This window comes from Schistocerca cancellata, chromosome 6 (assembly GCF_023864275.1).
Source record: "Schistocerca cancellata isolate TAMUIC-IGC-003103 chromosome 6, iqSchCanc2.1, whole genome shotgun sequence".
Lineage (NCBI taxonomy): Eukaryota > Metazoa > Arthropoda > Insecta > Orthoptera > Acrididae > Schistocerca > Schistocerca cancellata.
In genome coordinates this window covers 174955079-174978883 of record NC_064631.1, presented here as the reverse complement: position 1 = coordinate 174978883, position 23805 = coordinate 174955079, and the positions used below count along the sequence as shown (strand labels likewise).

Sequence of the window (23805 nt, the reverse complement as noted above, 5' to 3'; positions counted from 1 at the left end):
CTGTATACAGCATCGTGATGGACGCAATTGTGTTTGGCGATTTCGCGGTGAACGCACGTTGAAAGCGTGTAATCGTCATCGCCATACTGGCATATCACCTGGCGTGGTGGTATGGGGTGCCATTGATTAAACATCTCAGTCACCTCTTGTTCGCATTGACGGCACCTTGAACAGTGGACGTTACATTTCAGATGTGTTACGACCCGTGGCTCTACCCTTCATTCGATCCCTGCGAAGCCCTACATTTCAGCAGGATAATGCACGACCGCATGTTGCAGGTCCTGTACGGGCCTTTCTCGATACAGAAAGTGTTCGACTGCTGCCCTGGCCAGCACATTCTCCAGGTCTCTCACCAATTGAAAACGTCTGGTCGATGGTGGCCGAGCAACTGGCTCGTTACAATACGCCAGCCACTACTCTTGATGAACTGTGGTATCGTGTTGAAGCTGCATGGGCAGCTGTAGCTGTACACGCCACCCAAGCTCTGTTTGACTCAATGCCCAGGCGTATCAAGGCCGTTATTACGGTCAGAGGTTGTTGTTCTGGGCACTGATTTCTCAGGATCTATGCACCTAAATTGCATGAAAATGTAATCACAAGTCAGTTCTAGTATAATATACTTGTCCAATGAATACCCGTTTATCATCTGCATTTCTTCTTGATATAGCAATTTTAATGACCAGTAGTGTATTTTCATTTACAGAATATTACGAAATGGCCAACACATTACTATCAGAATCGAGGAGCACATTTATTTTTTCGTTACCCACATTGATATTTATTATAGATTGAATATTGATTATTTCTTCCCTCTCTAAACACTTCTCCCTTAAAAGATCATTTTCGATGTCCCTTCCTTTCTCCTCCAAATTTATGATACACATTGCAACTATAGACAAACCCTCAATAACATGATCTCCGTTAGAAAACACATTAAACCTTTCCTTCACTTTCATCTCATCTTTTTTCCCTTCAGGACCTCTGTTTCCTGTGCCCACAAGTGAAGCACTAATGTCTTCTCTATTTTTCCGCACCCTCTCTAATCATTAATACAATATTTACTTTCTTCCTTGATGTATCATTCTGTGCTAAAATTATCTTCTAAATCATTATATTCCCCATCATCAGTTTCTAAATTCTTCTGATTTATCTCTAAATTATCAGCTGAATTTAAATCCTCATCAAAATCCATAGTTTTACCATCGTTTTCAATATCAAATACACTCTTTCCTTCCTCCAAAGTAATAACCTCAGCAATGAAACCTCTCCAAGGTTAATTTCACCACTTAAATCTTCATCTTCCTTGAATAATACACCATTTAATTCAGCCAAAAACATCATAAGCGTTACCACAATTATTCTTATCAACCTTCACCAATACAAAACAAACTATTCCATTATTTAAAACTTCACTTTCATCAGTCAAAACACCTATAAATCGATCATAATTAAATATGCTTACCATCCAAGTACAATGTAATCTACCTTCAACAATATGTTGAGCTGATAATCATCAGTAGTTAAGAATACAGAACGTTTCATGCACATCTTGTAAATTTAATTCTTGACGTACAGTACGTCTTCGAACTGATCGATTCACGTATGTGAGGTATGGTAAGTTTTGAATTTGGGAGAAATATCTGCGGACAGCTACGGCCACGACCACAAAACTTGCTGTCAGTAACGAAACGTTCCTGTGTCCTTGTAGACGATGGCAGACTGCGGCCGCGAGATGGTGAAGGTTCTGGAGGAGCCGGCGACGCGGGGGGAGGTGATCGAGATGCGGGAGCTGAGCGCCCGCTACACCACGGACGTCGTCGCGTCCGTCGCTTTCGGCATCCAGGTCGACTCCCAGCGGGATCCGGAGAACGAGTTCCGTCAGTGGGGGCGGCGCATCTTCTCGCAGGGTCCGCTGAACACCCTGAACACACTTATCAGCTCTATAAGTCCCAGACTTTTGACGCTACTAAGGTAAGCTCCAAAACTGCCACTTTTCGTATCCTGTACCAGATTCGGTCGTTATGCACTGATGTAAATGGGAAGTGTTACACCACGAAACACCAGTCCGGTATTTGTCAAACGGTATGGAAATGTACATCACATAACGAATATTAAATGATTAAATTTTTATTCAACTCGTAACTGATGTCCACCATTAGCAATGGTGTGAGGTGTGACCACAGGGATGAACATTGTGGTATTTGTTGTGAGAGGGAAGCAGACACTCTCTGAATGTTGTCCCCTGCGATACCCAAAACCATGAAGTTAGCTGGGAGGAGGGTGATGTGAAGTGTGTTTTCCCATAGACTCTCACGCTTGCATTATGAGTGATGAGTCAGGGGGACCAGGCAGCCCATCAACGATGTGAACAACACTCTGGTAATGAAGGATATGACAAAAGGGTTTACCATTCTTACAACGTACTTGGGATCTACCAAGCCAAAATGACCAAACCAGCCCTCTTGTCACGTGCAATAGCTCCTTTCACCACGATTCCAAGAGTTTTAGAGCTCCACTCGCAAATAGAGCGAAGGAGAAACGTCTGCTTGTACGCCTCCGTATGAATCCTAAACTCCCGTATCTCATTTTCGTGGTCCGTATGCGCGATGTATGCTGGCGGCAGTGGAATCGTTCAGCAGTCAGATTCAAATAAGGGTTCTCTAAATTTTTTCTACAGTCTTTCTTGAGAAGAACGTCGCGTTCCCTACAGAGATTCCCATTTGAGTTCCCAAAGCACCTCCGTAACAGTTACATGTTGTTCGAACACTGGTAACAATTCTTGCAGCCCATCTCTGAATTGCTTAAATATCTTCCTTCAAACCAACGTGGTGCGGATTCCAAACATTCGAGCAGTACTGAAGAATAGGTCGCACCAGCAACCTTTATGTGGTCTCTTTTACACGTGAACCACTCTTTCCTAAAATTCTCCCAATAAATTGAAGTCTACTGTTCGTCTTCTCCTCCACTGTTTTCACATGCTCATTCCACCTCATATTGATCCTCATATTGATTCGCAACGTTATGCCTAGATATTTAAACGACTTGGCTGTATCAAGCATGACACCAGTAGTACTGTATCCGAACAGTACAGGTTTGTTCTTCCTACTCATCCGCATTAACTTACATTTTTCTTCCTTTAGGGCTAGCTTCAATTCATCGCACCAACAGGAAATTTTGTCTAAGTCGTCTTGTATCTTCCTACAGTCACTCACACTTGTGTCATAACTTTTATGGAAGATCAGTCCCGTGTTGATATATTAATCATCCATTAACAGTTGACAAAAATAATGACAGTGCCACCATTTCATTAATACTATTTCAGCATGCAAGTTCATTTAGATTCTGATAACTGTGATAACCTTTAATGCAGGCTATGAACAACTTACAAAGTTAAAGGGCAAAATCAGTTTAGAAGACGCATGGGGCACGTAGTCAGGTAGAAGGTTTACTGGTTAAAGTGACTGTCGTGAGGGCGATAGCGTAGATTCGCCTGCCGCCTTTCAAAACATCCTGCAAGTCGAGTGCTTCTCTCCATTTAACATTTTTGTTACTCACTAAGGCCTTTAACATTCATCCACAAGAATTTGCATATTAATTAGTGAGTTAAGCCTTTTGGTAAATATGACTTTTACAGAAAGGTCTGTTTTTAGGGAAATTAAGTGATGTTAACAATATATTACCTTACAAGTGCTTATTATTGATTGGTATTATTAATTTGTCGATATACTGAATCATGAGTACAACGGAAAGAAAAATTACAGAGAAATAATTAAAATTGAAAGATACCCAATGTAAAAGACAAAATAGAGATTAAAAATAAATTACGAATATGAAACATCCATTTGTATTGTAAACACCATCAGTATAGTGTATTATATCCTCTAATATTACTCAACATTGGCAGTTACATTATATGCTGGTCTTGTGGGTGTGCTATGTTTCGATGTCCCTCTGTAACGTTCTAGCAACACTGGACCAACTTAATGACCATCATGTGCTCCACTAATCTTAATCTCTAGGAACTGTTTTCTTCTGTGCGGATAGTACTGAAATATGACCCCATAAGGATGACATTTTAATCAACTTATCCTGCAGGCATGGAAATACTGGAGTCTCGGTTTGGCAGCATTCGACCAAGATGTTGACGGTGTAACATACTCCAATTTCATCAGCGTATGTGCACGACATGTGAGTGCTGACTGTGCTGTCAGGCATTCTGGGGTTGCCTACAGCGGGAATTGTATTGGAGCTCTAATGACCCATAAGCTTCTCCCGCTACTGTAATGCCAAAGAAGGACTTCAATGATTAATATCTGATAAAGTAAAATCGGCTTGCATGTGCGAAGGAACATGGCATCGTACTTTTGAACAACACGGGCACTGGAATGTCATATTCGTCTGCCGACACCAGGCAAGCGACTTTCAATTTAACTATCTCTCCTGTATGGGAAAATACATAATGGATGTACGGGTGGAGTTGTAGACACGTGGTTGATAACATATGTTGGTTTGGCTTTATACTTGGAACGTGGTCCGATAGCCCAATGGTAAGGCGCACCTTCGACATAAGCAGGTAACACGGGTTCGAGTCCCATTTCGGCACAAATTTTCACTGTCCATTATACGTACATCTGATGGTTATCCACATTCGCAGCTCTAAACAAATTCCATGTATTTCATAACGGTGGTAATCACCGAAGTGCCTTTTCCTTTTAACATAAAAGTATGTCCGAAGAAACATTGCTGAATAACACAGGAGCTACTGTATCGTAAATAAACATAAGTCCACAGTACACCATCTGACGAAAGAAACTTCTGTTTTATATGAAACAAACACAATTGTGGAATCATTTACTTCTTCCAGTACTATGGACACGAGCATAAATCAAGCAGAAAACAAGCAACATATTTACAAAACAAAACACACAAGAAGTCACAGTCAGATTACAATGCAGTGAAACAGGTTTCTGTTTATCACGAAACAAAAACAGTGTGAGAAACTTTAAATCACGCACTAAGAAAACGAGATGATGAAGACCTTGATATACTTGCACCGTTCCAAGTGCGCTGGCAACTAATCGAGATCGTGATACCGAAAGTCCCTCTTTGAGTTTTGTCCTCGGGGCCAGCACAGCGAAACTTGCAATCACGACACAGTGCGGCAGTCGAGCATGGCGCCACTCGCCAACCCTGTCAAAGCCACCACACCGTCGCCCTCCTCTGCCCGCCACTTGGTAGCACTTGTCACGTCACATCTCACCCTGCCAAAAGTATTAGTATGCCAATAGCTCGGCTATTTCGAACACCTGTAATCGTCAGCCGTCCAGCATCACACTGCGGTTTTCTCGGTGTTTGATCGGAGTTCCTGGATAATGTGACTTCAGAACTTCTCGGTAGACTGAATCTATGTGCTTGACTGGTACCCGAACCTGGAACGTCACCTCCGAGAGTGCCGGTCCAGCAAGTTGCGCAGGAGAGAGTCTGTGAAGTTTCGAAAGTAGGAGAGCACTGCCGTAAGTGGAACCCAGAGGGCGGGTCCTGAGTCGTGTCTGGGTAGCTCAGTCAGAAAGAGCGATGCCTGCAAAATTAAAGGTTCCGGGTTCGAGTGCTGGTGTGACACACAGCTATAATCTGCGAAGACGTTTAGAAATAGCGTGGAGTAGTATTTACATTTCGTTTACATTGCTAAAACTTAGCAATCATATACAACCGCTCGCTCACCGATAGATCTGTACCTACAGATTGGAAAATTGCGCAGGTCGCACCAGTGTTTAAGAAGGGTAGTAGGACTAATCCATCGAACTACAGACCTATATCATTCACGTCGGTTTGCAGTAGGGTTTTGGAGCATATACTGCATTCAAACATTATGGATCACCTCGAAGGGAACGATCTATTGATACGTAATCAGCATGGTTTCAGAAAACATCGTTCTTGTGCAACACAGCTAGCTCTTTATTCGTACGAAGTAGTGGCCGCTATCGACAGGGGATCTCAAGTTGATTCCGTATTTCTAGATTTTCGGAAAGCTTTTGACACCGTTCCTCACAAGCGACTTCTAATCAAGCTGCGGGCCTATGAGGTATCGTCTCAGTTGTGCGACTGGATTCGTGATTTCCTGTCAGGAAGGTCACAGTTCGTAGTAATAGACGGCAAATCATTGAGTAAAACTGAAGTGATATCAGGTGTTCCCCAGGGAAGCGTCCTGGTACCTCTGCTGTTCCTGATTTATATAAATGACCTGGGTGACAATCTGAGCAGTTCTCTTAGGTTGTTCGCAGATGATGCTGTAATTTACCGTCTAGTAAGGTCATCCGAAGATCAGTATCAGTTGCAAAGCGATTTAGAAAAGATGGCTGTATGGTGTGGCAGGTGGCAGTTGACGCTAAATAACGAAAAGTGTGAGGTGATCCACATGAGTTCCAAAAGAAGTCCGTTGGAATTCGATTACTCGATAAATAGTACAATTCTCCAGGCTGTCAATTCAACTAAGTACCTGGGTGTTAAAATTACGAACAACTTCAGTTGGAAAGACCATACAGATAATATTGGGAGAAGGCGAGCCAAAGGTTGCATTTCATTGGCAGGACACTTAGAAGATGCAACAAGTCCACTAAAGAGACAGGTTACACTACACTCTTTCGTCCTCTGTTAGAATATTGCTGCGCGGTGTGGGATCCTTACCAGGTGGGATTGACGGAGGACATCGAAAGGGTGCAAAAAAGGGCAGCTCGTTTTGTATTATCACGTAATAGGGGAGAGAGTGTGGCAGATATGATACGCGAGTTGGGGTGGAAGTCATCAAAGCAAAGACGTTTTTCGTCGCGGCGAGATCTGTTTACGAAATTTCAGTCACCAACTTTCTCTTCCGAATGCGAAAATATTTTGTTGAGCCCAACCTACATAACTAGGAATGATCATCAAAATAAAATAAGAGAATCCAGAGCTCGAACAGAAAGGTTTAGGTGTTGGCTTTTCCCGAGCGCTGTTTGGGAGTGGAATGGTAGAGACATAGTATGATTGTGGTTCGATGAACCCTCTGCCAAGCACTTAAATGTGAATTGCAGAGTAATCATGTAGATGTAGAACTAAAAGGGTCTAGTGTTAGGACTATAATGTCCCTCACGTTGCAAGGCTTCCCTGATTTCAACCAACCTGCGCTTCCCACTGTACTAACCACCTACAACCAGTGAGAGGTAGCATTTTTTGGGACATTTTCTCGTGGTGGACGGGAAATGCTCTCCCCAGACAGCGAGGTGACTGTCCCCTGGCGACGCAGTTTCGTTCATTGCTGCCTGCAGTAATAGTTTTTAAGGCTTGGTAACATGAAAGGCGTTTCTCCACTCTCTGCCGCCACGCGGAAACAAATATCTCCTTCCCGCTACCCTTTCGCTCTCTCTCTCTCTCTCTCCCTCACACACACACACACACACCACATCTCAACAGTGAAACCAATGTATGTTAGATCATTGCTGTTGATATGTGTTGATCTCATGAACACATTAGCAAGGTAGATTATAGTAGCTGTATAATACGACGAGCAAATCATTAATTACAATTTGTTCCTTTTCTCGCAGGATACAAAGTAATATATCAGTCATCTCGGAGTACTTCCGCGGCATGGTGAGGGAGACAGTGAAGTACAGGGAGGAGAACAACATAACGAGGAACGACTTCATGCAGCTGATGATCCAGCTCAAGAACGAGGGAAGCGTCGACAACCACAAGGGCGGAGAACATAAGGAGACAGAAGCAGATGCCTGGAGTAAGTGACGTCCTCAGGTTCTTCATTTGTTTAACACCTCTTTGCTTTACGTACCACAATGTAAACAAAAATAGGGGCATCTGCTTGACGTAGGAGCTCTACTTTCACATTCACCTGCGAAATTTGTCCAGTGTTTACATTCACTCTCATACAGCGCGTCTCTCGATTCTGCTTTCGTAACTACTCAGTGCAAAGCACATGGGAAAAGAAGACATAAATACTATATCAGAACAGGCCTCAAAAGGCACATCGGTACCGACCGACCGCCGTGTCATCCTCAGTCGATACGTGTCACTGGTTGCGGATATGAAGGGACATGTGGTCAGCACACCGTTCTCCCGGCCGTTGTCAGTTTTCGTGACGCGAGCCGCTATTTCTCAGTCAAGCAACTCCTCAATTGGCCTCACAAGGGCTGACTGCACCCCGCTTGCCAACAACGCTCGGTAGACATGAACTGCAAGCCAAGCCCGACAAAGCTTAACTGCGGTGATCTGACGAGAAGCGGTGTTACCACTGCGGCAAGGCCTTTCACTGAAGAGATATATAAAGGCAAATTTTCACACCACAAAAAGGTATCATGTGTATCTGTCTCCTATGCAGAACGAGGTGCGACGTTACAAGAAAAAACAGCCCCTTGGATAACATTCTGCAATGCTTCGCCTTCGTAGCCTCCCATAACCTGATCTCATGAATGCCCATGACGTAGTTTGTAGGGTGGGGGTGAAGGCTGGACTTGGGGGTATGGGGAATTTTTAATATTTTGGAAGACGAGTGGAGACTTGTAATTAGCAATAAAACAGTTCTAGTTACGAACCTGTTAAAAACCTGCGTACTACCGTCTTTTAAATCATTTTAGTGAAAGTAAAACACGCGACTACACGTTTACCCGAGAGATAGGGAGAGGGCGGGTTGGGGCCCCGAGTATGGGTGCCCTTACCTAGTCAGGACATTTCGGTACTGCGCTTCTGTGCCCGTTTGCCTATTGTGAACATAATCTGTTAGCAGCACACCATGAGAGTCCCAAAACACAGTCAGCACAATATTGCCTGAGGATTATTCAGTTACCGCAGAGGTGAATCTCAATGTTTCCACTGCTTGCTTTACTACTTTGTATTGGGGCTAGAGCGATACACGTAGTACTCGTCCATGGAGGTTAGGTGGTACAGCTGTGGTACAGCTGATACATTTTCGTACGCGAACAAATCGGGAGAAAGGAACGGAAAGGAAATGGGGTGAGAAACAGATAGGCGAGCTTTGCACCCTGTACACTTAGAGAGCACAGTTCCCTGGGTCTCCACACTACTAACGCTGCCTCCTTTACATCTGGCGAGAGCTCTGTCTGTTCACAGCTTTTCTGTTTTTACTGGAATTTGGTAAAGTCTGTTTCTGAGATTTTGAAAATGTTTGCTTTGAATCTAACTATTTGTTTAACTCAGACTCGGCTTACAATTGGCAATTAGAGGTTATCTTCTTAAAAGAATGGTTAACTTGCTACTCTGACAAAATCTTCGCTATACTCCTCCCCCCCCCCTCCTCCCCTATGGTGAATACTCCCAGAGTGAATTGTATCACCAATAATCTCTATGACCATAATCTAAATGTTTCTGATGTGAATGGAAACTTCTGTGAATCTGTGATACGTTAATTGAATACTTCGATTTTTTTCTGTATTGTATGTTTAGTAGTCTAGCTTTAGCAAATAGTAAAGGTGGTTCAACTGGTATTGGGTAGTTCAAATGCAGTGGCGAGATTTGGAAATTTGTGCCGCACAAGAGCTCGAACCTGGATGCTCTGCTTTTCTCGAACGGTTGCCGTAACTGCTTCGACCATCCGTACATGCTTTCCGTCTGACCCAAATTCCCAGTTTCCCACTCGGCACACCGCAACGACCCCCGTCCATTAACCCCCTACTCGCAGATTTCTTATTTCCGTAGGAGTTCGGACATTGTTTGTGCATCCACATTGAAACTTTCTGATCAAACAGCAAACTGTCCGACAAAGCAGACATAGTTCGTGTCTGCAATGCTATATTTCTGCTGATACTTCGGTTCAGCGTCATTTTTTATATGTGTGAGCAGTCACGGAACCCAACAGACAGTGATATTTGCATGCGATCTTTGCGTGTTCAAAATGTTGCATGTTGTACAAGAAGATGAAAACTGAACCGTGACTAATTTACACTTTTACCACTATCGACACTGCTGTGATATGCCGGCCTTCGAACACGAGAGCTTATACTTGTCTCGCATTTCACGGTTCTTGGTAGAGAGACGATCAACCGCTTCCTTCGTGGTCATTCAGACTTTGACCACAGTGGAAGCGACTGTGCCATTTAACCACAGTGTCATATGACGATTTGTTGCTTCCGTGCACTACCACGAAGTAGCATGGATTGTTGCGGCGTTCTCCCCATCTAAGTGCAGAAAACACATTACGGCACGATATTCCACTACATCTATGTGCTGCGTCGATGTGTTACGGCTCCTCAAGCGGCAATCTTCGGTACCGTGGCGGGACATTTCATTGTGTTCCATGATTGCAGACATCTAACAGCAAGAAAACAAAAGAAACTAATTATGTAATTTTATTTTTTCGATGTGACAATTAAAGCTTAATGATTACTCCTCGCAAGTACGGTGATACCAGCAGGCAGCGCGACCGGCCATACAAATGTATCTGTCAGAAAGGTCTGTTTGATACATTAACACTTCGGATACACAGTCAATACGTACATTGCGTTAACAAATCTTTTTCGTGCGGCTAAGCCAGTCTGCGACGGAGTATTTCTCTAACAACATTAAATCTTGCTATCAGGAGCTTCTTCCTACATTACGAGATCAGTGTACAACATACTTGGTAATTGCGCAAATAGGAATAGGACTACTAAACTTGTCCTTATGTCACCCAGATACATTACATCCGTCACTATAAATGAAACAGAACTCGCAATCGTACTTGGGACATACATCGTCAATGTGCAAACTGCGTGTCCATCGTAAACCAGGGACCTGTGCGAAACTTTCGCACTTTTAAATAAGGACAATATTTGGAACACGTGTACTTATTGGGATAAGGGTAGTTGCAGGAATGCCGCCTTTCTCTCCGAGGAGGCGTTTGACCTGCACCCACCCCTTTGAAGAGACGCCTCTGACAGCTTCTGCTGTTCTTTTTGTGGTGTCACCGCCAGACACCACACTTGCTAGGTGGTAGCCTTTAAATCGGCCGCGGTCCGTTAGTATACGTCGGACCCGCGTGTCGCCACTATCAGTGATTGCAGACCGAGCGCCGCCACACGGCAGGTCTAGGGAGAGACTTCCTAGCACTCGCCCCAGTTGTACAACCGACGTTGCTAGCGATGGTCCACTGACAAAATACGCTCTCATTTGCCGAGACGATAGTTAGCATAGCCGTCAGCTACGTCATTTGCTACGACCTAGCAAGGCGCCATTACCAGTTACTATTGATGCTGTAAAACATGTACCGTCAAGAGCGATGTTCACCATTTATGGATTAAAGTTAAGTATTCCACAGCTGCGTCCTTTTTTGCTAGTCTAATTTCCTTGACCTGTTCCAGACCTCACGCCAGCCTGCGTGAGCTAAAACGCGTGCCTTTCGGCTTCCTCTCATACAGGGTTGGCTCTCTTGCCAATCCACAACACTTTTCCTTGGCATCATAAACTTGTCATTTGTTGTTTACGACAGAAGTATTTACAGCGCACTGCGTTGACAAAGTTAATAATTCATGAGCAAATACAAACACAAAATTAAAAAAAAAGAAATTTAATTTACTACTCACGAAAATATTTTTCTGCTGTCAGTGCTTATAATTTCTAAGTACCGACCGTAAGTTTTACCATTTACTTGTTCTTTAAAAGAAGTTTAATGGGAAATTAGAACATAAAATACAAAAAGTACATAAATAGGAATGTATGGGTTAGAGCACGATGTTCGCTTCTTACCTTGCATATCATCAAGGCCACAATAACCTTAACTGTTTTAGAGATTTTAATTTCACTTAGTACTTTTTGTAAGAACGTCGTGCGCTAGTAACAATAGATAAATCACAATCTAGGCGACAATTACAAATGTGTTTGTCGTTTCGAAAAGTATATTCGGTTAGAATAACTTATACGACGAGCAGAGATGATGGACTACCGCAGTGGTCACGGTTATTATCTATGACAATGCTCTATACAAATTATCCAATTAATAAGTACTTTAAAATAAAAAAGGTATTTGGAATAAGATAATATGAAAAAAGGAGTCTCTTACTTGTGATTAATACGTTAGCTTCGTAAAATAGACATGAAGCCTATGTTACTTGAAAATCTCTTTCATTTTACAATTTTTCACAAAAAATAAGTTTTGGTGCTAAATCGATATGCAATGTCAGAAGCCGGTTAAAAAAGTTCAACTATACCTAATTAATCCTAGTACGATTGGTATGTGTTGAGAATAAGGGCCGGCCGGTGTGGCCGTGCGGTTCTAGGCGCTTCAGTCTGGAACCGCGTGACCGCTACGGTCGCAGGTTCGAATCCTGCTTCGGGCATGGATGTGTGTGATGTCCTTAGGTTAGTTAGGTATAAGTAGCTCTAAGTTCTGGGGGACTGATGACCACAGATGTTAAGTCCCATAGTGCTCAGGGCCATTTTTGAGAATAAGGGATGTCGCCTTGAGAAATAATATATAAGATTTTTCAATTTATTGTTAGAGAAATATGTCACGTCTTTGAGAGCCAGTATGGCAGAGGCAACTGTTGTTAGCTCTTATATCCTTCCCCACCCGAGACCAGATTAGCCGTGTTCGACTTGTAACGAATATGTCGACAAGGTTTCAGACCCTTATTTTATTTCTTTCTTGCAATTTTATAAAGTCAGTAGTATTTTCATATGAGATATATCATCTTATTGTGGTGGGAACATTCAAATGTTCGAATATTACCCGGAAAAGAAAGTAACACTAGAAAACACACGAATACTGGTAACAGCGGTGTTCACTGTTATAGCAAATACATAGCTTTTACAGCTTTCCGCAATTGTCGAGAAATGTATTACAGTACAAGACTCGTGTTTGTATAGTTCAGACATGACAGTTTACCACGTGTGTCGACAAACAGCCAATGGCAGGATTCCTCTATAGACTCGCAGAAGCGAATTGCGGCAGCAGTTGATCCGAAACCCAGTAGGCACTGCTGGTCGAGGAAAAATACCGAAGAAGATTAATCAGACTAAAGTCGTGATGCTTGTACATGCACAATTTTTAAAAGCATAAGTCATTATTAGATAACAATTCTTGCATTCGTCGATCTTCTATGATGGAACACACTCCGATACTGCACATAAAATCACTTCTTTTCACAGCGGGAAAAGATAGAACTTATCCCCATTTATATTTCTGTGTCCTAACAACTGTGTCTATTACTTACCTCTTTAATCGCAGTTAGTTTCAAAGGCACAAGGCTTTTTCTTCAGGTGGTAAATAGGGAATCGACGCATAGCACAGCTTCAAGTAAACCATGTGGACATGATGCAGCTCAGCGAACTATCAACAGGTATGATGATTTCGATTCCTGGATTATATGCCCGAACGTCAAGCCTTATGGATTCTAATTCGATTACGATTGAAGTGGAGAACATTAAATATAGATATACTGGACATGGAAATGTAAAACGTATCAAACAGTATTTACTTTCCGGCCTGAACAGTTTAGCAGCTTATGATCCCACTTCTTCGAACAGAGCAAGAATACTACATTCGTAGTTTGGTTCTGCAAACGTTTATAAATAGGGAGAGAAATGTAAAAATTGCCGATCTCTTTCAGAGTTATCGATCGACGAAGTCGCAGCCCAGGCGTTCGTGTTTTTCGCCGCGGGTTTCGAGACCTCGTCAACCACCATGAGCTTCGCCCTTCACGAGCTGGCTCACCACCCAGACATCCAAGCGCGTCTGCAGGAGGAGATTGATTCAGTCCTCAAGCAGCACGAAGGACAAATCACCTATGATTCTATAAGCAGTATGCCCTATCTCGACAAAGTAGTCGCAGGTATGTATGAGTGTGTAATATGTTCTCTCAAAACTTCGTCACAAGTTAAATAAGCTGCACAGCTGCGTAAAATGCCCGTTTTTTCTGTTGGGTAGAAAAGTAGCGCTGCGTATTATTTTCATACTTCAGGCACGATCATCGTGAACTAATAGTTACGAAATCAACGCTCTAATTAGTTTGTAGTTTGTTCCGCGGAATTTCGTGGGCGTGGGCAGTCAGTGGCCATGCTGATGTAATGTGATGTTGGTGGTAGAAGAATACAGATATCACAAATGCTTAGGGGATCCAAAAAATCCATACCGCTAATGATTGATCGAAAATTACCGAAGCATTCAAATGTCGAAATGGGGAATTGAGAAAGAAGTTGTGTATGAGCTAAATGCTTTCATCAGACGGGAACAGATTGAATAAGCACAAGCAATAGAATTCATTGAAAGCTAACTAGTACGAATATGAAGCTATTATGCTGGTTGAAAATAAAAGAATACGAAACACTGATCACTCTCGTTGCTTACGTTCAGGGTAGCTGTAATTATGTACTCTTGTATAATTGTTATTTTAGAGGCTACTGATGTCATAACTGAGTAAATAAAAATCGTTTTCCTGCGATCACGCTGTCTGCCCTCTAACGAACTAAGGTTCAAATGGCTCTGAGCACTATGGGACTTAACAGCTGAGGTCATCAGCCCCCTAGAACTTAGAACTATTTAAACCTAACTACCCTAAGGAAATCACACACAGTCATGCCCGAGGCAGAATTCGAACCTGCGACCGTAGCGGTCGCGCGGTTCCAGACTGAAGCGCCTAGAACAGCTACTGCGGCCGGCTAACGAACTATATAACAAATTTTATGAAGTAGGCTATGTGACATGTTGTATGTATATTTTAATGTCATTAATCATACTTTATTATCATACTTTATTGGGTGTATTTCCCTTATAAGTACACTGATGGGAAAAAAATCGTGCGATATAAATTTCTACATCTGAAAGATGATGTGTATTCAAATTTCGCACCAGTAGAGTAAGAGCCCTCCCCCCATGAACCATGGACCTTGCCGTTGGTGGGGAGGCTTTCGTGCCTCAACGATACAGATAGCCGTACGGTAGGTGCAACCACAACGGAGGGGTATCTGTTGAGAGGCCAGACAAACGTGTGGTTCTTCAAGAGGGGCAGCAGCCTTTTCAGTAGTTGCAGGGGCAACGGTCTGGATGATTGACTGATCTGGCCCTGTAACACTAACCAAAACGGCCAAGCTGTTGTGGTACTGCAAACGGCTGAAAGCAACGGGAAACTACAGCCGTAATTTTTCCCGAGGGCATGCAGCTTTACTGTATGATTAAATGATGATGGCGTCCTCTTGGGTAAAATATTCCGGAGGTAAAATAGTCCCCCATTCGGATCTCCGGGCGGGGACTACTCAGGAGGACGTCGTTATCAAGAGAAAGAAAACTGGCGTTCTACGGATCGGAGCGTGGAATGTCAGATCCCTTAATCGGGCAGGTAGGTTTGAAAATTTAAAAAGGGAAATGGATAGGTTAAAGTTTGATATAGTGGGAATTAGTGAAGTTCGGTGGCAGGAGGAACAAGACTTTTGGTCAGGTGAATACAGGGTTATAAATACAAAGTCAAATAGGGGTAATGCAGGGGTAGGTTTAATAATGAATAAAAAAAAAATAGGAGTGCGGATAAGCTACTACAAACAGCATAGTGAACGCATTATAGTGGTCAAGATAGACACGAAGCCCACGCCTACTACAGTAGTACAAGTTTTTATGCCAACTAGCTCTGCAGATGATGAAGAAATAGATGAAATCCTGGAGATACTAGAAGGTATAAGATAGATTATATAATGGTAAGACAGAGATTTAGGAACCAGGTTTTAAATTGTAAGACAAAAAAATGGCTCTGAGCACTATGGGATTTAACTTCTGAGATCATCAGTCCCCTAGAACTTAGAACTACTTAAACCTAACTAACCTAAGAACATCACACACATCCATGCCCGAGGCAGGATTCGAACCTGCGACCGTAGCGGACACGCGGTTCCAAACTGAAGCGCTTAGAACCGCACGGCCACACCAGCCGGCAAATTGTAAGACATTTCCAGGGGCAGATGTGGACTCTGACCACAATGTATTGGTTATGAACTGTACAGTAAAACTGAAGAAACTGCAAAAAGGTGGGAATTTAAGAAGATGCGACCTGGATAAACTGACTAAACCAGAGGTTGTACAGAGTTTCAGGGAGAGCATAAGGGAACAATTGACAGGAATGGGGGAAAGAAGTACAGTAGAAGAAGAATGTGTAGCTCTGAGGGATGAAGTAGTGAAGAGAGCAGAGGATCAAGTAGGTAAAAAAACGAGGGCTAGTAGAAATGCTTGGGTAATAGAAGAGATACTGAATTTAATTGGTGAAAGGGGAAAATATAAAAATGCAGTTAATGAAGCAGGCAAAAAGGAATACAAACGTCTCAAAAATGAGATCGACAGGAAGTGCAAAATGGCTAAGCAGGGATGGCTAGAGGACAAATGTAAGGATATAGAGGCTTATCTCACGAGGGGTAAGATAGATACTGCCTACAGGAAAATTAAAGAGACCTTTGGAGAAAAGAGTGCCACTTGTATGAATATCAAGAGCTCAGATGGAAATCCAGTTCTAAGCAAAGAAGAGAAAGGAGAAAGGCGGAAGGAGTATATAGAGGGTCTATACAAGGGCGATGTACTTGAGGACAATATTATGGAAATGAAAGAGTTTGACAGGACACAGAAAGACCTAAGTCGAAACAAGGCCCCGGGAATAGATAACATTCCATTAGTACTACTGACAGTCTTCGGAGTGCCAGCCTTGAGAAAACTCTACCATCTGGTGAGCAAGATGTATGAGACAGGGGAAATTCCCTCAGACTTCAAGAAGAATATAGTAATTCCAATCCCAAAGAAAGCAGGTGTTGACAGATGTGAAAATTACCGAACTATCAGTTTAATAAGTCACAGCTGCAAAATACTAACGCGAATTCTTTACAGACGAATGGAAAAACTGGTAGAAACTGACCTTGGGGAAGATCAGTTTGGATTCCGTAGAAATGTTGGAACACGTGAAGCAATACTGACCCTACGAGTTATCTTGGAAGAAAGATTAAGGAAAGGCAAACCTACGTTTCTAGCATTTGGAGACTTAGAGAAAGCTTTTGACAATGTTGACTGGAATACTTTTTCAAATTCTGAAGGTGGCAGGGGTAAAATACAGGGAGCGAAAGGCTATTTACAATTTGTACAGAAACCAGATGGCAGTTATAAGAGTCGAGGGACATGAAAGGGAAGTAGTGGTTGGGAAGCGAGTGAGACAGGGTTGTAGCCTCTCCCCGATGTTATTCAATCTGTATATTGAGCAAGCAGTAAAGGAAACAAAAGAAAAGTTCGGAGTAGGTATTAAAATCCATGGAGAAGAAATAAAAACTTTGAGATTCGCCGATGACATTGTAATACTGTCAGAGACAGCAAAGGAGTTGGAAGAGCAGTTGAACGGAATGGACAGTGTCTTGAAAGGAGGGTATAAGATGAACATCAACAAAAGCAAAACGAGGATGATGGAATGTAGTCGAATTAAATCGGGTGATGCTGAGGGAATTAGACTAGGAAATGAGACACTTAAAGTAGTAAATGAGTTTTGCTATTTGGGGAGCAAAATAACTGATGATGGTCGAAATAGAGAGGCAATGGCGAGGAAAGCGTTTCTGAAGAAGAGAAATTTGTTAACATCGAATATTGATTTAAGTGTCAGGAAGTCGTTTCTCAAAGTATTTGTATAGAGTGTAGCCATGTATGGAAGTGAAACATGGACGATAAATAGTTTAGACAAGAATAGAAGCTTTCGAAATGTGGTGCTACAGAAGAATGCTGAAGATTAGATGGGTAGATCACATAACTAATGAGGAGGTATTGAATAGAACTGGGGAGAAGAGGAGTTTGTGGCACAACTTGACTAGAAGAAGGGGTCGGTTGGTAGGACATGTTCTGAGGCATCAAGGGATCATCAATTTGGTACTGGAGGGCAGAGTGGACGGTAAAAATCGTAGAGGGAGACGAAGAGATGAATACACTAAGCAGATTCAGAAGGATGTAGGCTGCAGTAGGTACTGGGAGATGAAGAAGCTTGCACAGGATAGAGTAGCATGGAGAGCTGCATCAAACCAGTCTCAGGACTGAAGACCACAACAACAACAAGAACAGCGTAAGAGCGGCGCTAGTACCACCGCTATTAGGATGCAAATCACGTTTGTTTTAGATACATACTCTAACGGTCATGCCTGCCGAAGTGGCGTGGCCGAGCGGTTCTAGGCGCTACAGTCTGGAACCGCGCGACCGCTACGGTCGCAGGTTCGAATCCTGCCTCGGGCATGGATATGTGTGATGCCCTTAGGTTAGTTATGTTTAAGTAGTTCTAAGTTCTAGGGGACTGATGACCTCAGAAGTTAAGTCCCATAGAGCTCAGAGCCATTTGAATCATCTAACGGTCGTGGGCGTTAGTTATCTTTGAGAGTGAACGTGGTGAGTTCACTTTGGTCAAGAAAGCAGTTAAGGCATTATCAGCACCTCACTGAGCTTGAACGAGGCCGTCTAATAGGGCTACGAGAAGCTGTATTTTCCTTCTGCTATAGTACAGAGGTGGTCACGAGCATGTACAGCCACAACAAGACCGGGCAGTGAACAGTCACGTGACACTATCTATATCGTTGGGTGACAGCTAGACGTAATCATAACAAATAAAACGATTTGTAAGAACCTTAAAACTACTCACCACAGTGAAAAATTAAATTTTCGTTCCAAACAAAAGAACGTTACCAATTAAGTATGTGCATTGTACAAACTAAGCAGAGTAACTAATGTGTCTTGCTGATTAATAGTGCCACCTGTTTGAGAGCTAGAACACCAACGCGTGTAATTTAATATCCGCTGGTTCAAACTGAATCAACTGGGGGTGGCTCTTTGGGCAGTGTTGTCGAACAGTACACTGACTCGAATTACCGACGATTCCTGGTGCAATAGTACCTGAACAACGCCACATTCCTGTATCACTTACCCAGGAGAAGTAACGGCCTTTCCCCTTTGAAAGGGTGTCCAGTTCGAGTTTCAAAATGCTGTAGAAAGGGAACCATTGCTCAGAATGATCTCACATTTGAACAGCATATTATTGACACAGGGGGAAATGTCGTACAACAAAAATAATTAAAGTTTTACCAACAGATGGCGCTGTAGGAGTCTTATTGTAAATGGGCTAGGCTACAAATGTCAGATTAACTACAATACGACAGATATGGTTTGAGTTACACAACACACCATTCGCAGTGTTCAGTGTGCATCACTGCACAAGTTCGGCAGTCAACAGTTGCGGCACTGTTAGGTAAGCGCGTCCACCACAGCAAGGTCGTACCACATCAGAGGGGAAAATTGGTTTTAATTCTCCTGAAGCCAAAACTCCGATAAAAACCAAAACGGCAACGCTTTTTAATTGTCCTGGAACCAAAAAGCACATAAAAAGCAAAATGACGACGGTTTGTAACTGTCGTGAGACTGGCGCAAGATACGTTCAGCATGCTGTCCACCGTTCTCTGCAAGATGGAAACGGGAAACAGCATATTCCACAACTGATCGGAGTGTCTCAGGGGTCACGTTCACAATGCGTTGCACAACGCGTGCTTCCATTTCATCTACGTTCGTAACTGGAGTACTGTACACAACATCTTTCAGATAACCCCATAGCCAGAAGTCACACAGACTATATCAAGTTAGCTGGACAGCCAGGCTGTAGGGAAATGGCGGCTGATAATTCTAGCAGTTCTGAGATGCCTCTGCAGGAGCCGCTTCACTGACTGTGCAATGTGCGGAGCAGCATCATCTCGCATAAAACTGATCCTACCCACAGAAGTGGATTGTAGTCAAGTATTAGAGGGAAACATTGCGAAAACGAATTCATGGAATCCAGGTACTGCCGGCCGCTGTGGCCGAGCGGTTCTAGGTGCTTCAGTCCGGAACCATGCGACCGCTACGATCGCTGGTTCGAATTCTGCCTCGGGCATGGATGTGTGTGATGTCCTTAGGTTAGTTAGGTTTAAGTAGTTCTGGTGACCTTAGAAGATAAGTCCCATAGTGCTCAGAGCCGTTTGAACCATTTAAATAATGTAATCAATGTTTGGCATATTAAAATTTGTAATATCAAACATAGTTATTCGCTTGAAGCACCTCCAGAACCTCCTTGGTTTCCAGCCGTGTTCTTATCAGCCCAGAATTCTAGCTTCAGCCTTGCGCATTTTAGCTTTTGCGAGACTATCCCGCTTCTGTCTGCTGAGATCTTGAAACCGCTTACAGCACGTAATGAGGGGTTCTGTTGTACTGCTTCGGATAGCACAGCGACACCACACAGGGTCGTTTAGCTACAAGGAACGGAGTATTTTCCAGTATGACGGGGCCTCTGCAGTTCTAATAATCAGGCGACACATAATCTACACTTAACATTGCACGATAGACGGACCGGCTTAAACGATCGCGCTTCTTGTGCCAGCAGGGGCATTTCAAATTTTTATATGTAGGAATGGCTGAAAGTCGAAGTCTACAGAAAAAAATAAATACAAGAGACGAATTAAGTATTCCTGACAAAGTCAGTCTAAGGACGATCTCCAGTGATGGTAACCGAAGAAAACTACACAAGCCAAGATAGCTAAAAAAGCATTTTTTTATGACCGTTTTCGACAGTGGTATTCTGTCCTCATTTGATCTGCTAGAGGAAGGATAACAGTTGACAGGATGGCGTACGCGACATAAATGAACATTGTGTTTCCATCGTTAAAATAACGTAAGGCTGCCTTTATACTTTCAACGGTGATCTGTTTATAATAGAGTATAGCACTGTTTTTTATAAAATAAAAAATGTAATGTCTAGCCTTTATGATGAAAAATTCTAAACTTAACTATGGAGAACACCACGAAGAGTACAGCAGAATGGACACCCTGCCTGAAGAATATCTTTCTAAATTTTTATCTACCTTTAGCATGTTACGAGTCTAATTCTTGCTCCCTAACGTATGTCATACATATTTTACCCTACAGAATTATCAAAGGTACATGAATTAATTAGATGTAAATATTCCTATATTTCTCTGACTTGGACCGTGTAATAATGTAAATAAAAATAGTCCTTAGTAATATATTACCGAATTTATGGAATTATGTATCTTTGTTTTATGCTATATACAAGATGATAATCCAGCCAACCGCCACAGAACCACCTCGTGGATGCACATGGAGGTCGTTGTGATTACACCATTTCTGTCAGTTGCTCACTCGAAATGAGCTTGACCACTTGCAATCGGCGCAATATAGTTATGTCTATGTTTCTACGTAATACTTTTACATTTGACATGCCGATCTGATGTGTTCTTCATGTTAGTGGGGTGACCATACGCAACGTGAAGCGACTTGTAACACTGAAGGACATGTAAAAATTCAGAAGCATAATGTATGTTATATTTCCACAGATTATGCAGCACGCAAGTTTATCAGGTGGTAAAATCATGATTGTAAAATATTTTCCTGTCAAACGTTGTTCATCATCTTGCCGATCCGATGAAAACATTACAGCTTTATCGAAACCGGTCGTAAAAAAATTTAAAAATGCTTTTTTAGCGAACGTGGCTTGTGATGTTTTCTTCGGTTACCATATGAGGCTAATCGATTGTTCAGATAATGAACAGTGACGTCAGTATAAAGCAGCCCTAAGACGACTTCAGCTACACGTGGTGTTGTCAAGGGACTTAGAAGGTACAGAGTGCAGCAGAGTGAATAGTAGAATCTGAGTCACGCAGTACGGGGTCGCTGTTGCGCTTGCACAAAATAAGTATGCAGGCGCTACATTGAGGAAGGACGGCCATCTGTATATATGGGCTTTTGAAGTTCAGAGTGTTGAGCACTTGCCCCCGAAGCGTATTTCGAAAATAACGAGGCTTCCCTTACAGTTCAGTGACTCTTTCGTCGCCATTTCGAGTTTAAATGCAATAATTCAGGACTACTACATACTGCGCAAAGAAGAAAAGTCCAAGGCGAGGAAGAACACAGTGGACCGTGGTGCGTGCGGACGAAGCGCGTCCCGCACTCATCCGAAATCCTCACCATTCTGCCGTCAGACTCGCCTTGGTGCTAATGACGTCACATAATTCCCAGCAGCTCATCTTCCGTGATAACCTGCACTTCCGCCCACACAAACTGCATTTCATATAGAAACTAAACGAACAATACGAAGTTGTCTGATGAACCTTCGCCTTGCGCTCCCGGGCACTTTCAGCAGCCGAACCGTAGATGCGACACAACGTAATGGTATTCGATGATGCCATTTTCCTGTAGACCGTGGTGTAAATAAACAGAATTACAGATACTGGACGCCACATAAAAAAGCTAATCCTCGTCTGTTACATGATACACCACTGCACTGCGAACGTGCAGTAAAGGTTACAAGCAATCGCTTTGTCCAAATGTTAGACTTCCTCCGTCCAAGATAGGACAACGACATATGGTTCGATTAGGATGCGGCAACAGTTCATACGTCCCGCCAGTCCATGAATATCTTGTGGAGTAATTTTCCTGGTCGACTGGTTTCCACATTTTGAAACAATCATTGGCTAGCAAGCTGACGCGATTTGACTGCACCTGACTTCTTTTTCTGGGGATACTTGAAGAGTCAAATGTACGCTACACTTCCTCGTACTATGGCAGAACTCAAGAATAGTGTACTTACAGCTCTGGAGGAGATCCCACTGAATATGCTGAAATGTGTGACGGAAAGTTTCGTTCACCGTCTCGAAGAATGCACGGAATGGAATGGCGACCATCTACCGGGCGATCAAAAAGTCAGTATAAATTTGAAAACTTAATAAACCACGGAATAACATAGACAGAGAGGTAAAAATTGACACACATGCTTGGAATGACATGGGGTTTTATTAGAACCAAAAAAACCCAAGTTCACAAAATGTCCGACAGATGGCGCTGGACAGCAAAACGTCAGTGACTGCGCATCACAATCGTGTATAAAAGGAGCTGTAATGAGAGAGAGTATCAGATGCGCCAGCAGTCACAGCATGTTGACGTTACCTGAAAAGGCGCTTTTGGTGAAGCTGTATTATCAGAATGGGGAATGTGCTGGTTCAGCGTTACGATCCTATCGCCATAGGAAGGGGATTCGAACGGGTAAAGGTCCGTTGACAAATGCAGCTGTGGCGAGAATGATTTCGAAGTTCGAAGCCACGGGTTGTTTAGACGATAGATCCCGTAGTGGCCGACAGAGCACAAGGCGTAATGCTGCTGAGACAGCTCAGGAAGAAATGGAGACTGTAGCGGGTTCGTCTATGCACGGGGAAGTCAGCGCTCGTGCAGTTGCACGTCGCACCGGCATTCCATACACTACTGTTTGGTTGGCACTTAGGCGTACCCTCCGATGTTATCCGTACAAAATCCATCGGCATCATGAACTGTTACCTGGCGATTTAGTGAAGCGGAGGGCATTTGCGGTGTGGGCGTTTCAAAAGATGGCGGAAGATGACTATTGGTTGAGTAACGTGTTGTGGACCGACGAAGCTCATTTTACGCTCAGAAGGTCTGTCAACGCCCACAACTGCAGGATTTGGGCTACCGAAAATCCTAGAACTGTCGTGGAAACTCCATTGCACGACGAGAAAGTCACGGTATGGGTTGGATTTACCACATCTACCGTTATCGGGCCTTTTTTCTTCGAGAAAATGCGTGATTCTGGTTTTGTAACTGCTACCGTGACGGGTGAGAGGTACGCCGATATGTTACAGAATCGCATCATCCCCAGCCTGGATGATAAACACCTGCTGGAACGTACGATGTTTATGCAGGATGGCGCTCCACCCCCTATTGCTAGACGCGTGAAAGATCTCTTGCGCGCGTCGTTTGGGGATGATCCTGTGCTCAGACGCCACTTT

General features: G+C 43.1%; 1 protein-coding gene across 2 annotated transcripts in view; it reads left to right on the top strand.

Moving 5' to 3' along the window:
- LOC126191513 (cytochrome P450 6k1-like) overlaps positions 1 to 23805 on the top strand; it is a 59914-nt gene that overhangs the window by 25212 nt on the left and 10897 nt on the right. For both annotated transcript variants that reach the window (XM_049932410.1, XM_049932409.1), the window contains exons 4-6: positions 1709 to 1971; positions 7578 to 7765; positions 13587 to 13808. In XM_049932410.1, the coding sequence (XP_049788367.1) occupies positions 1709 to 1971; positions 7578 to 7765; positions 13587 to 13808 (673 nt within the window). The remainder of the gene's footprint in view (positions 1 to 1708; positions 1972 to 7577; positions 7766 to 13586; positions 13809 to 23805) is intronic.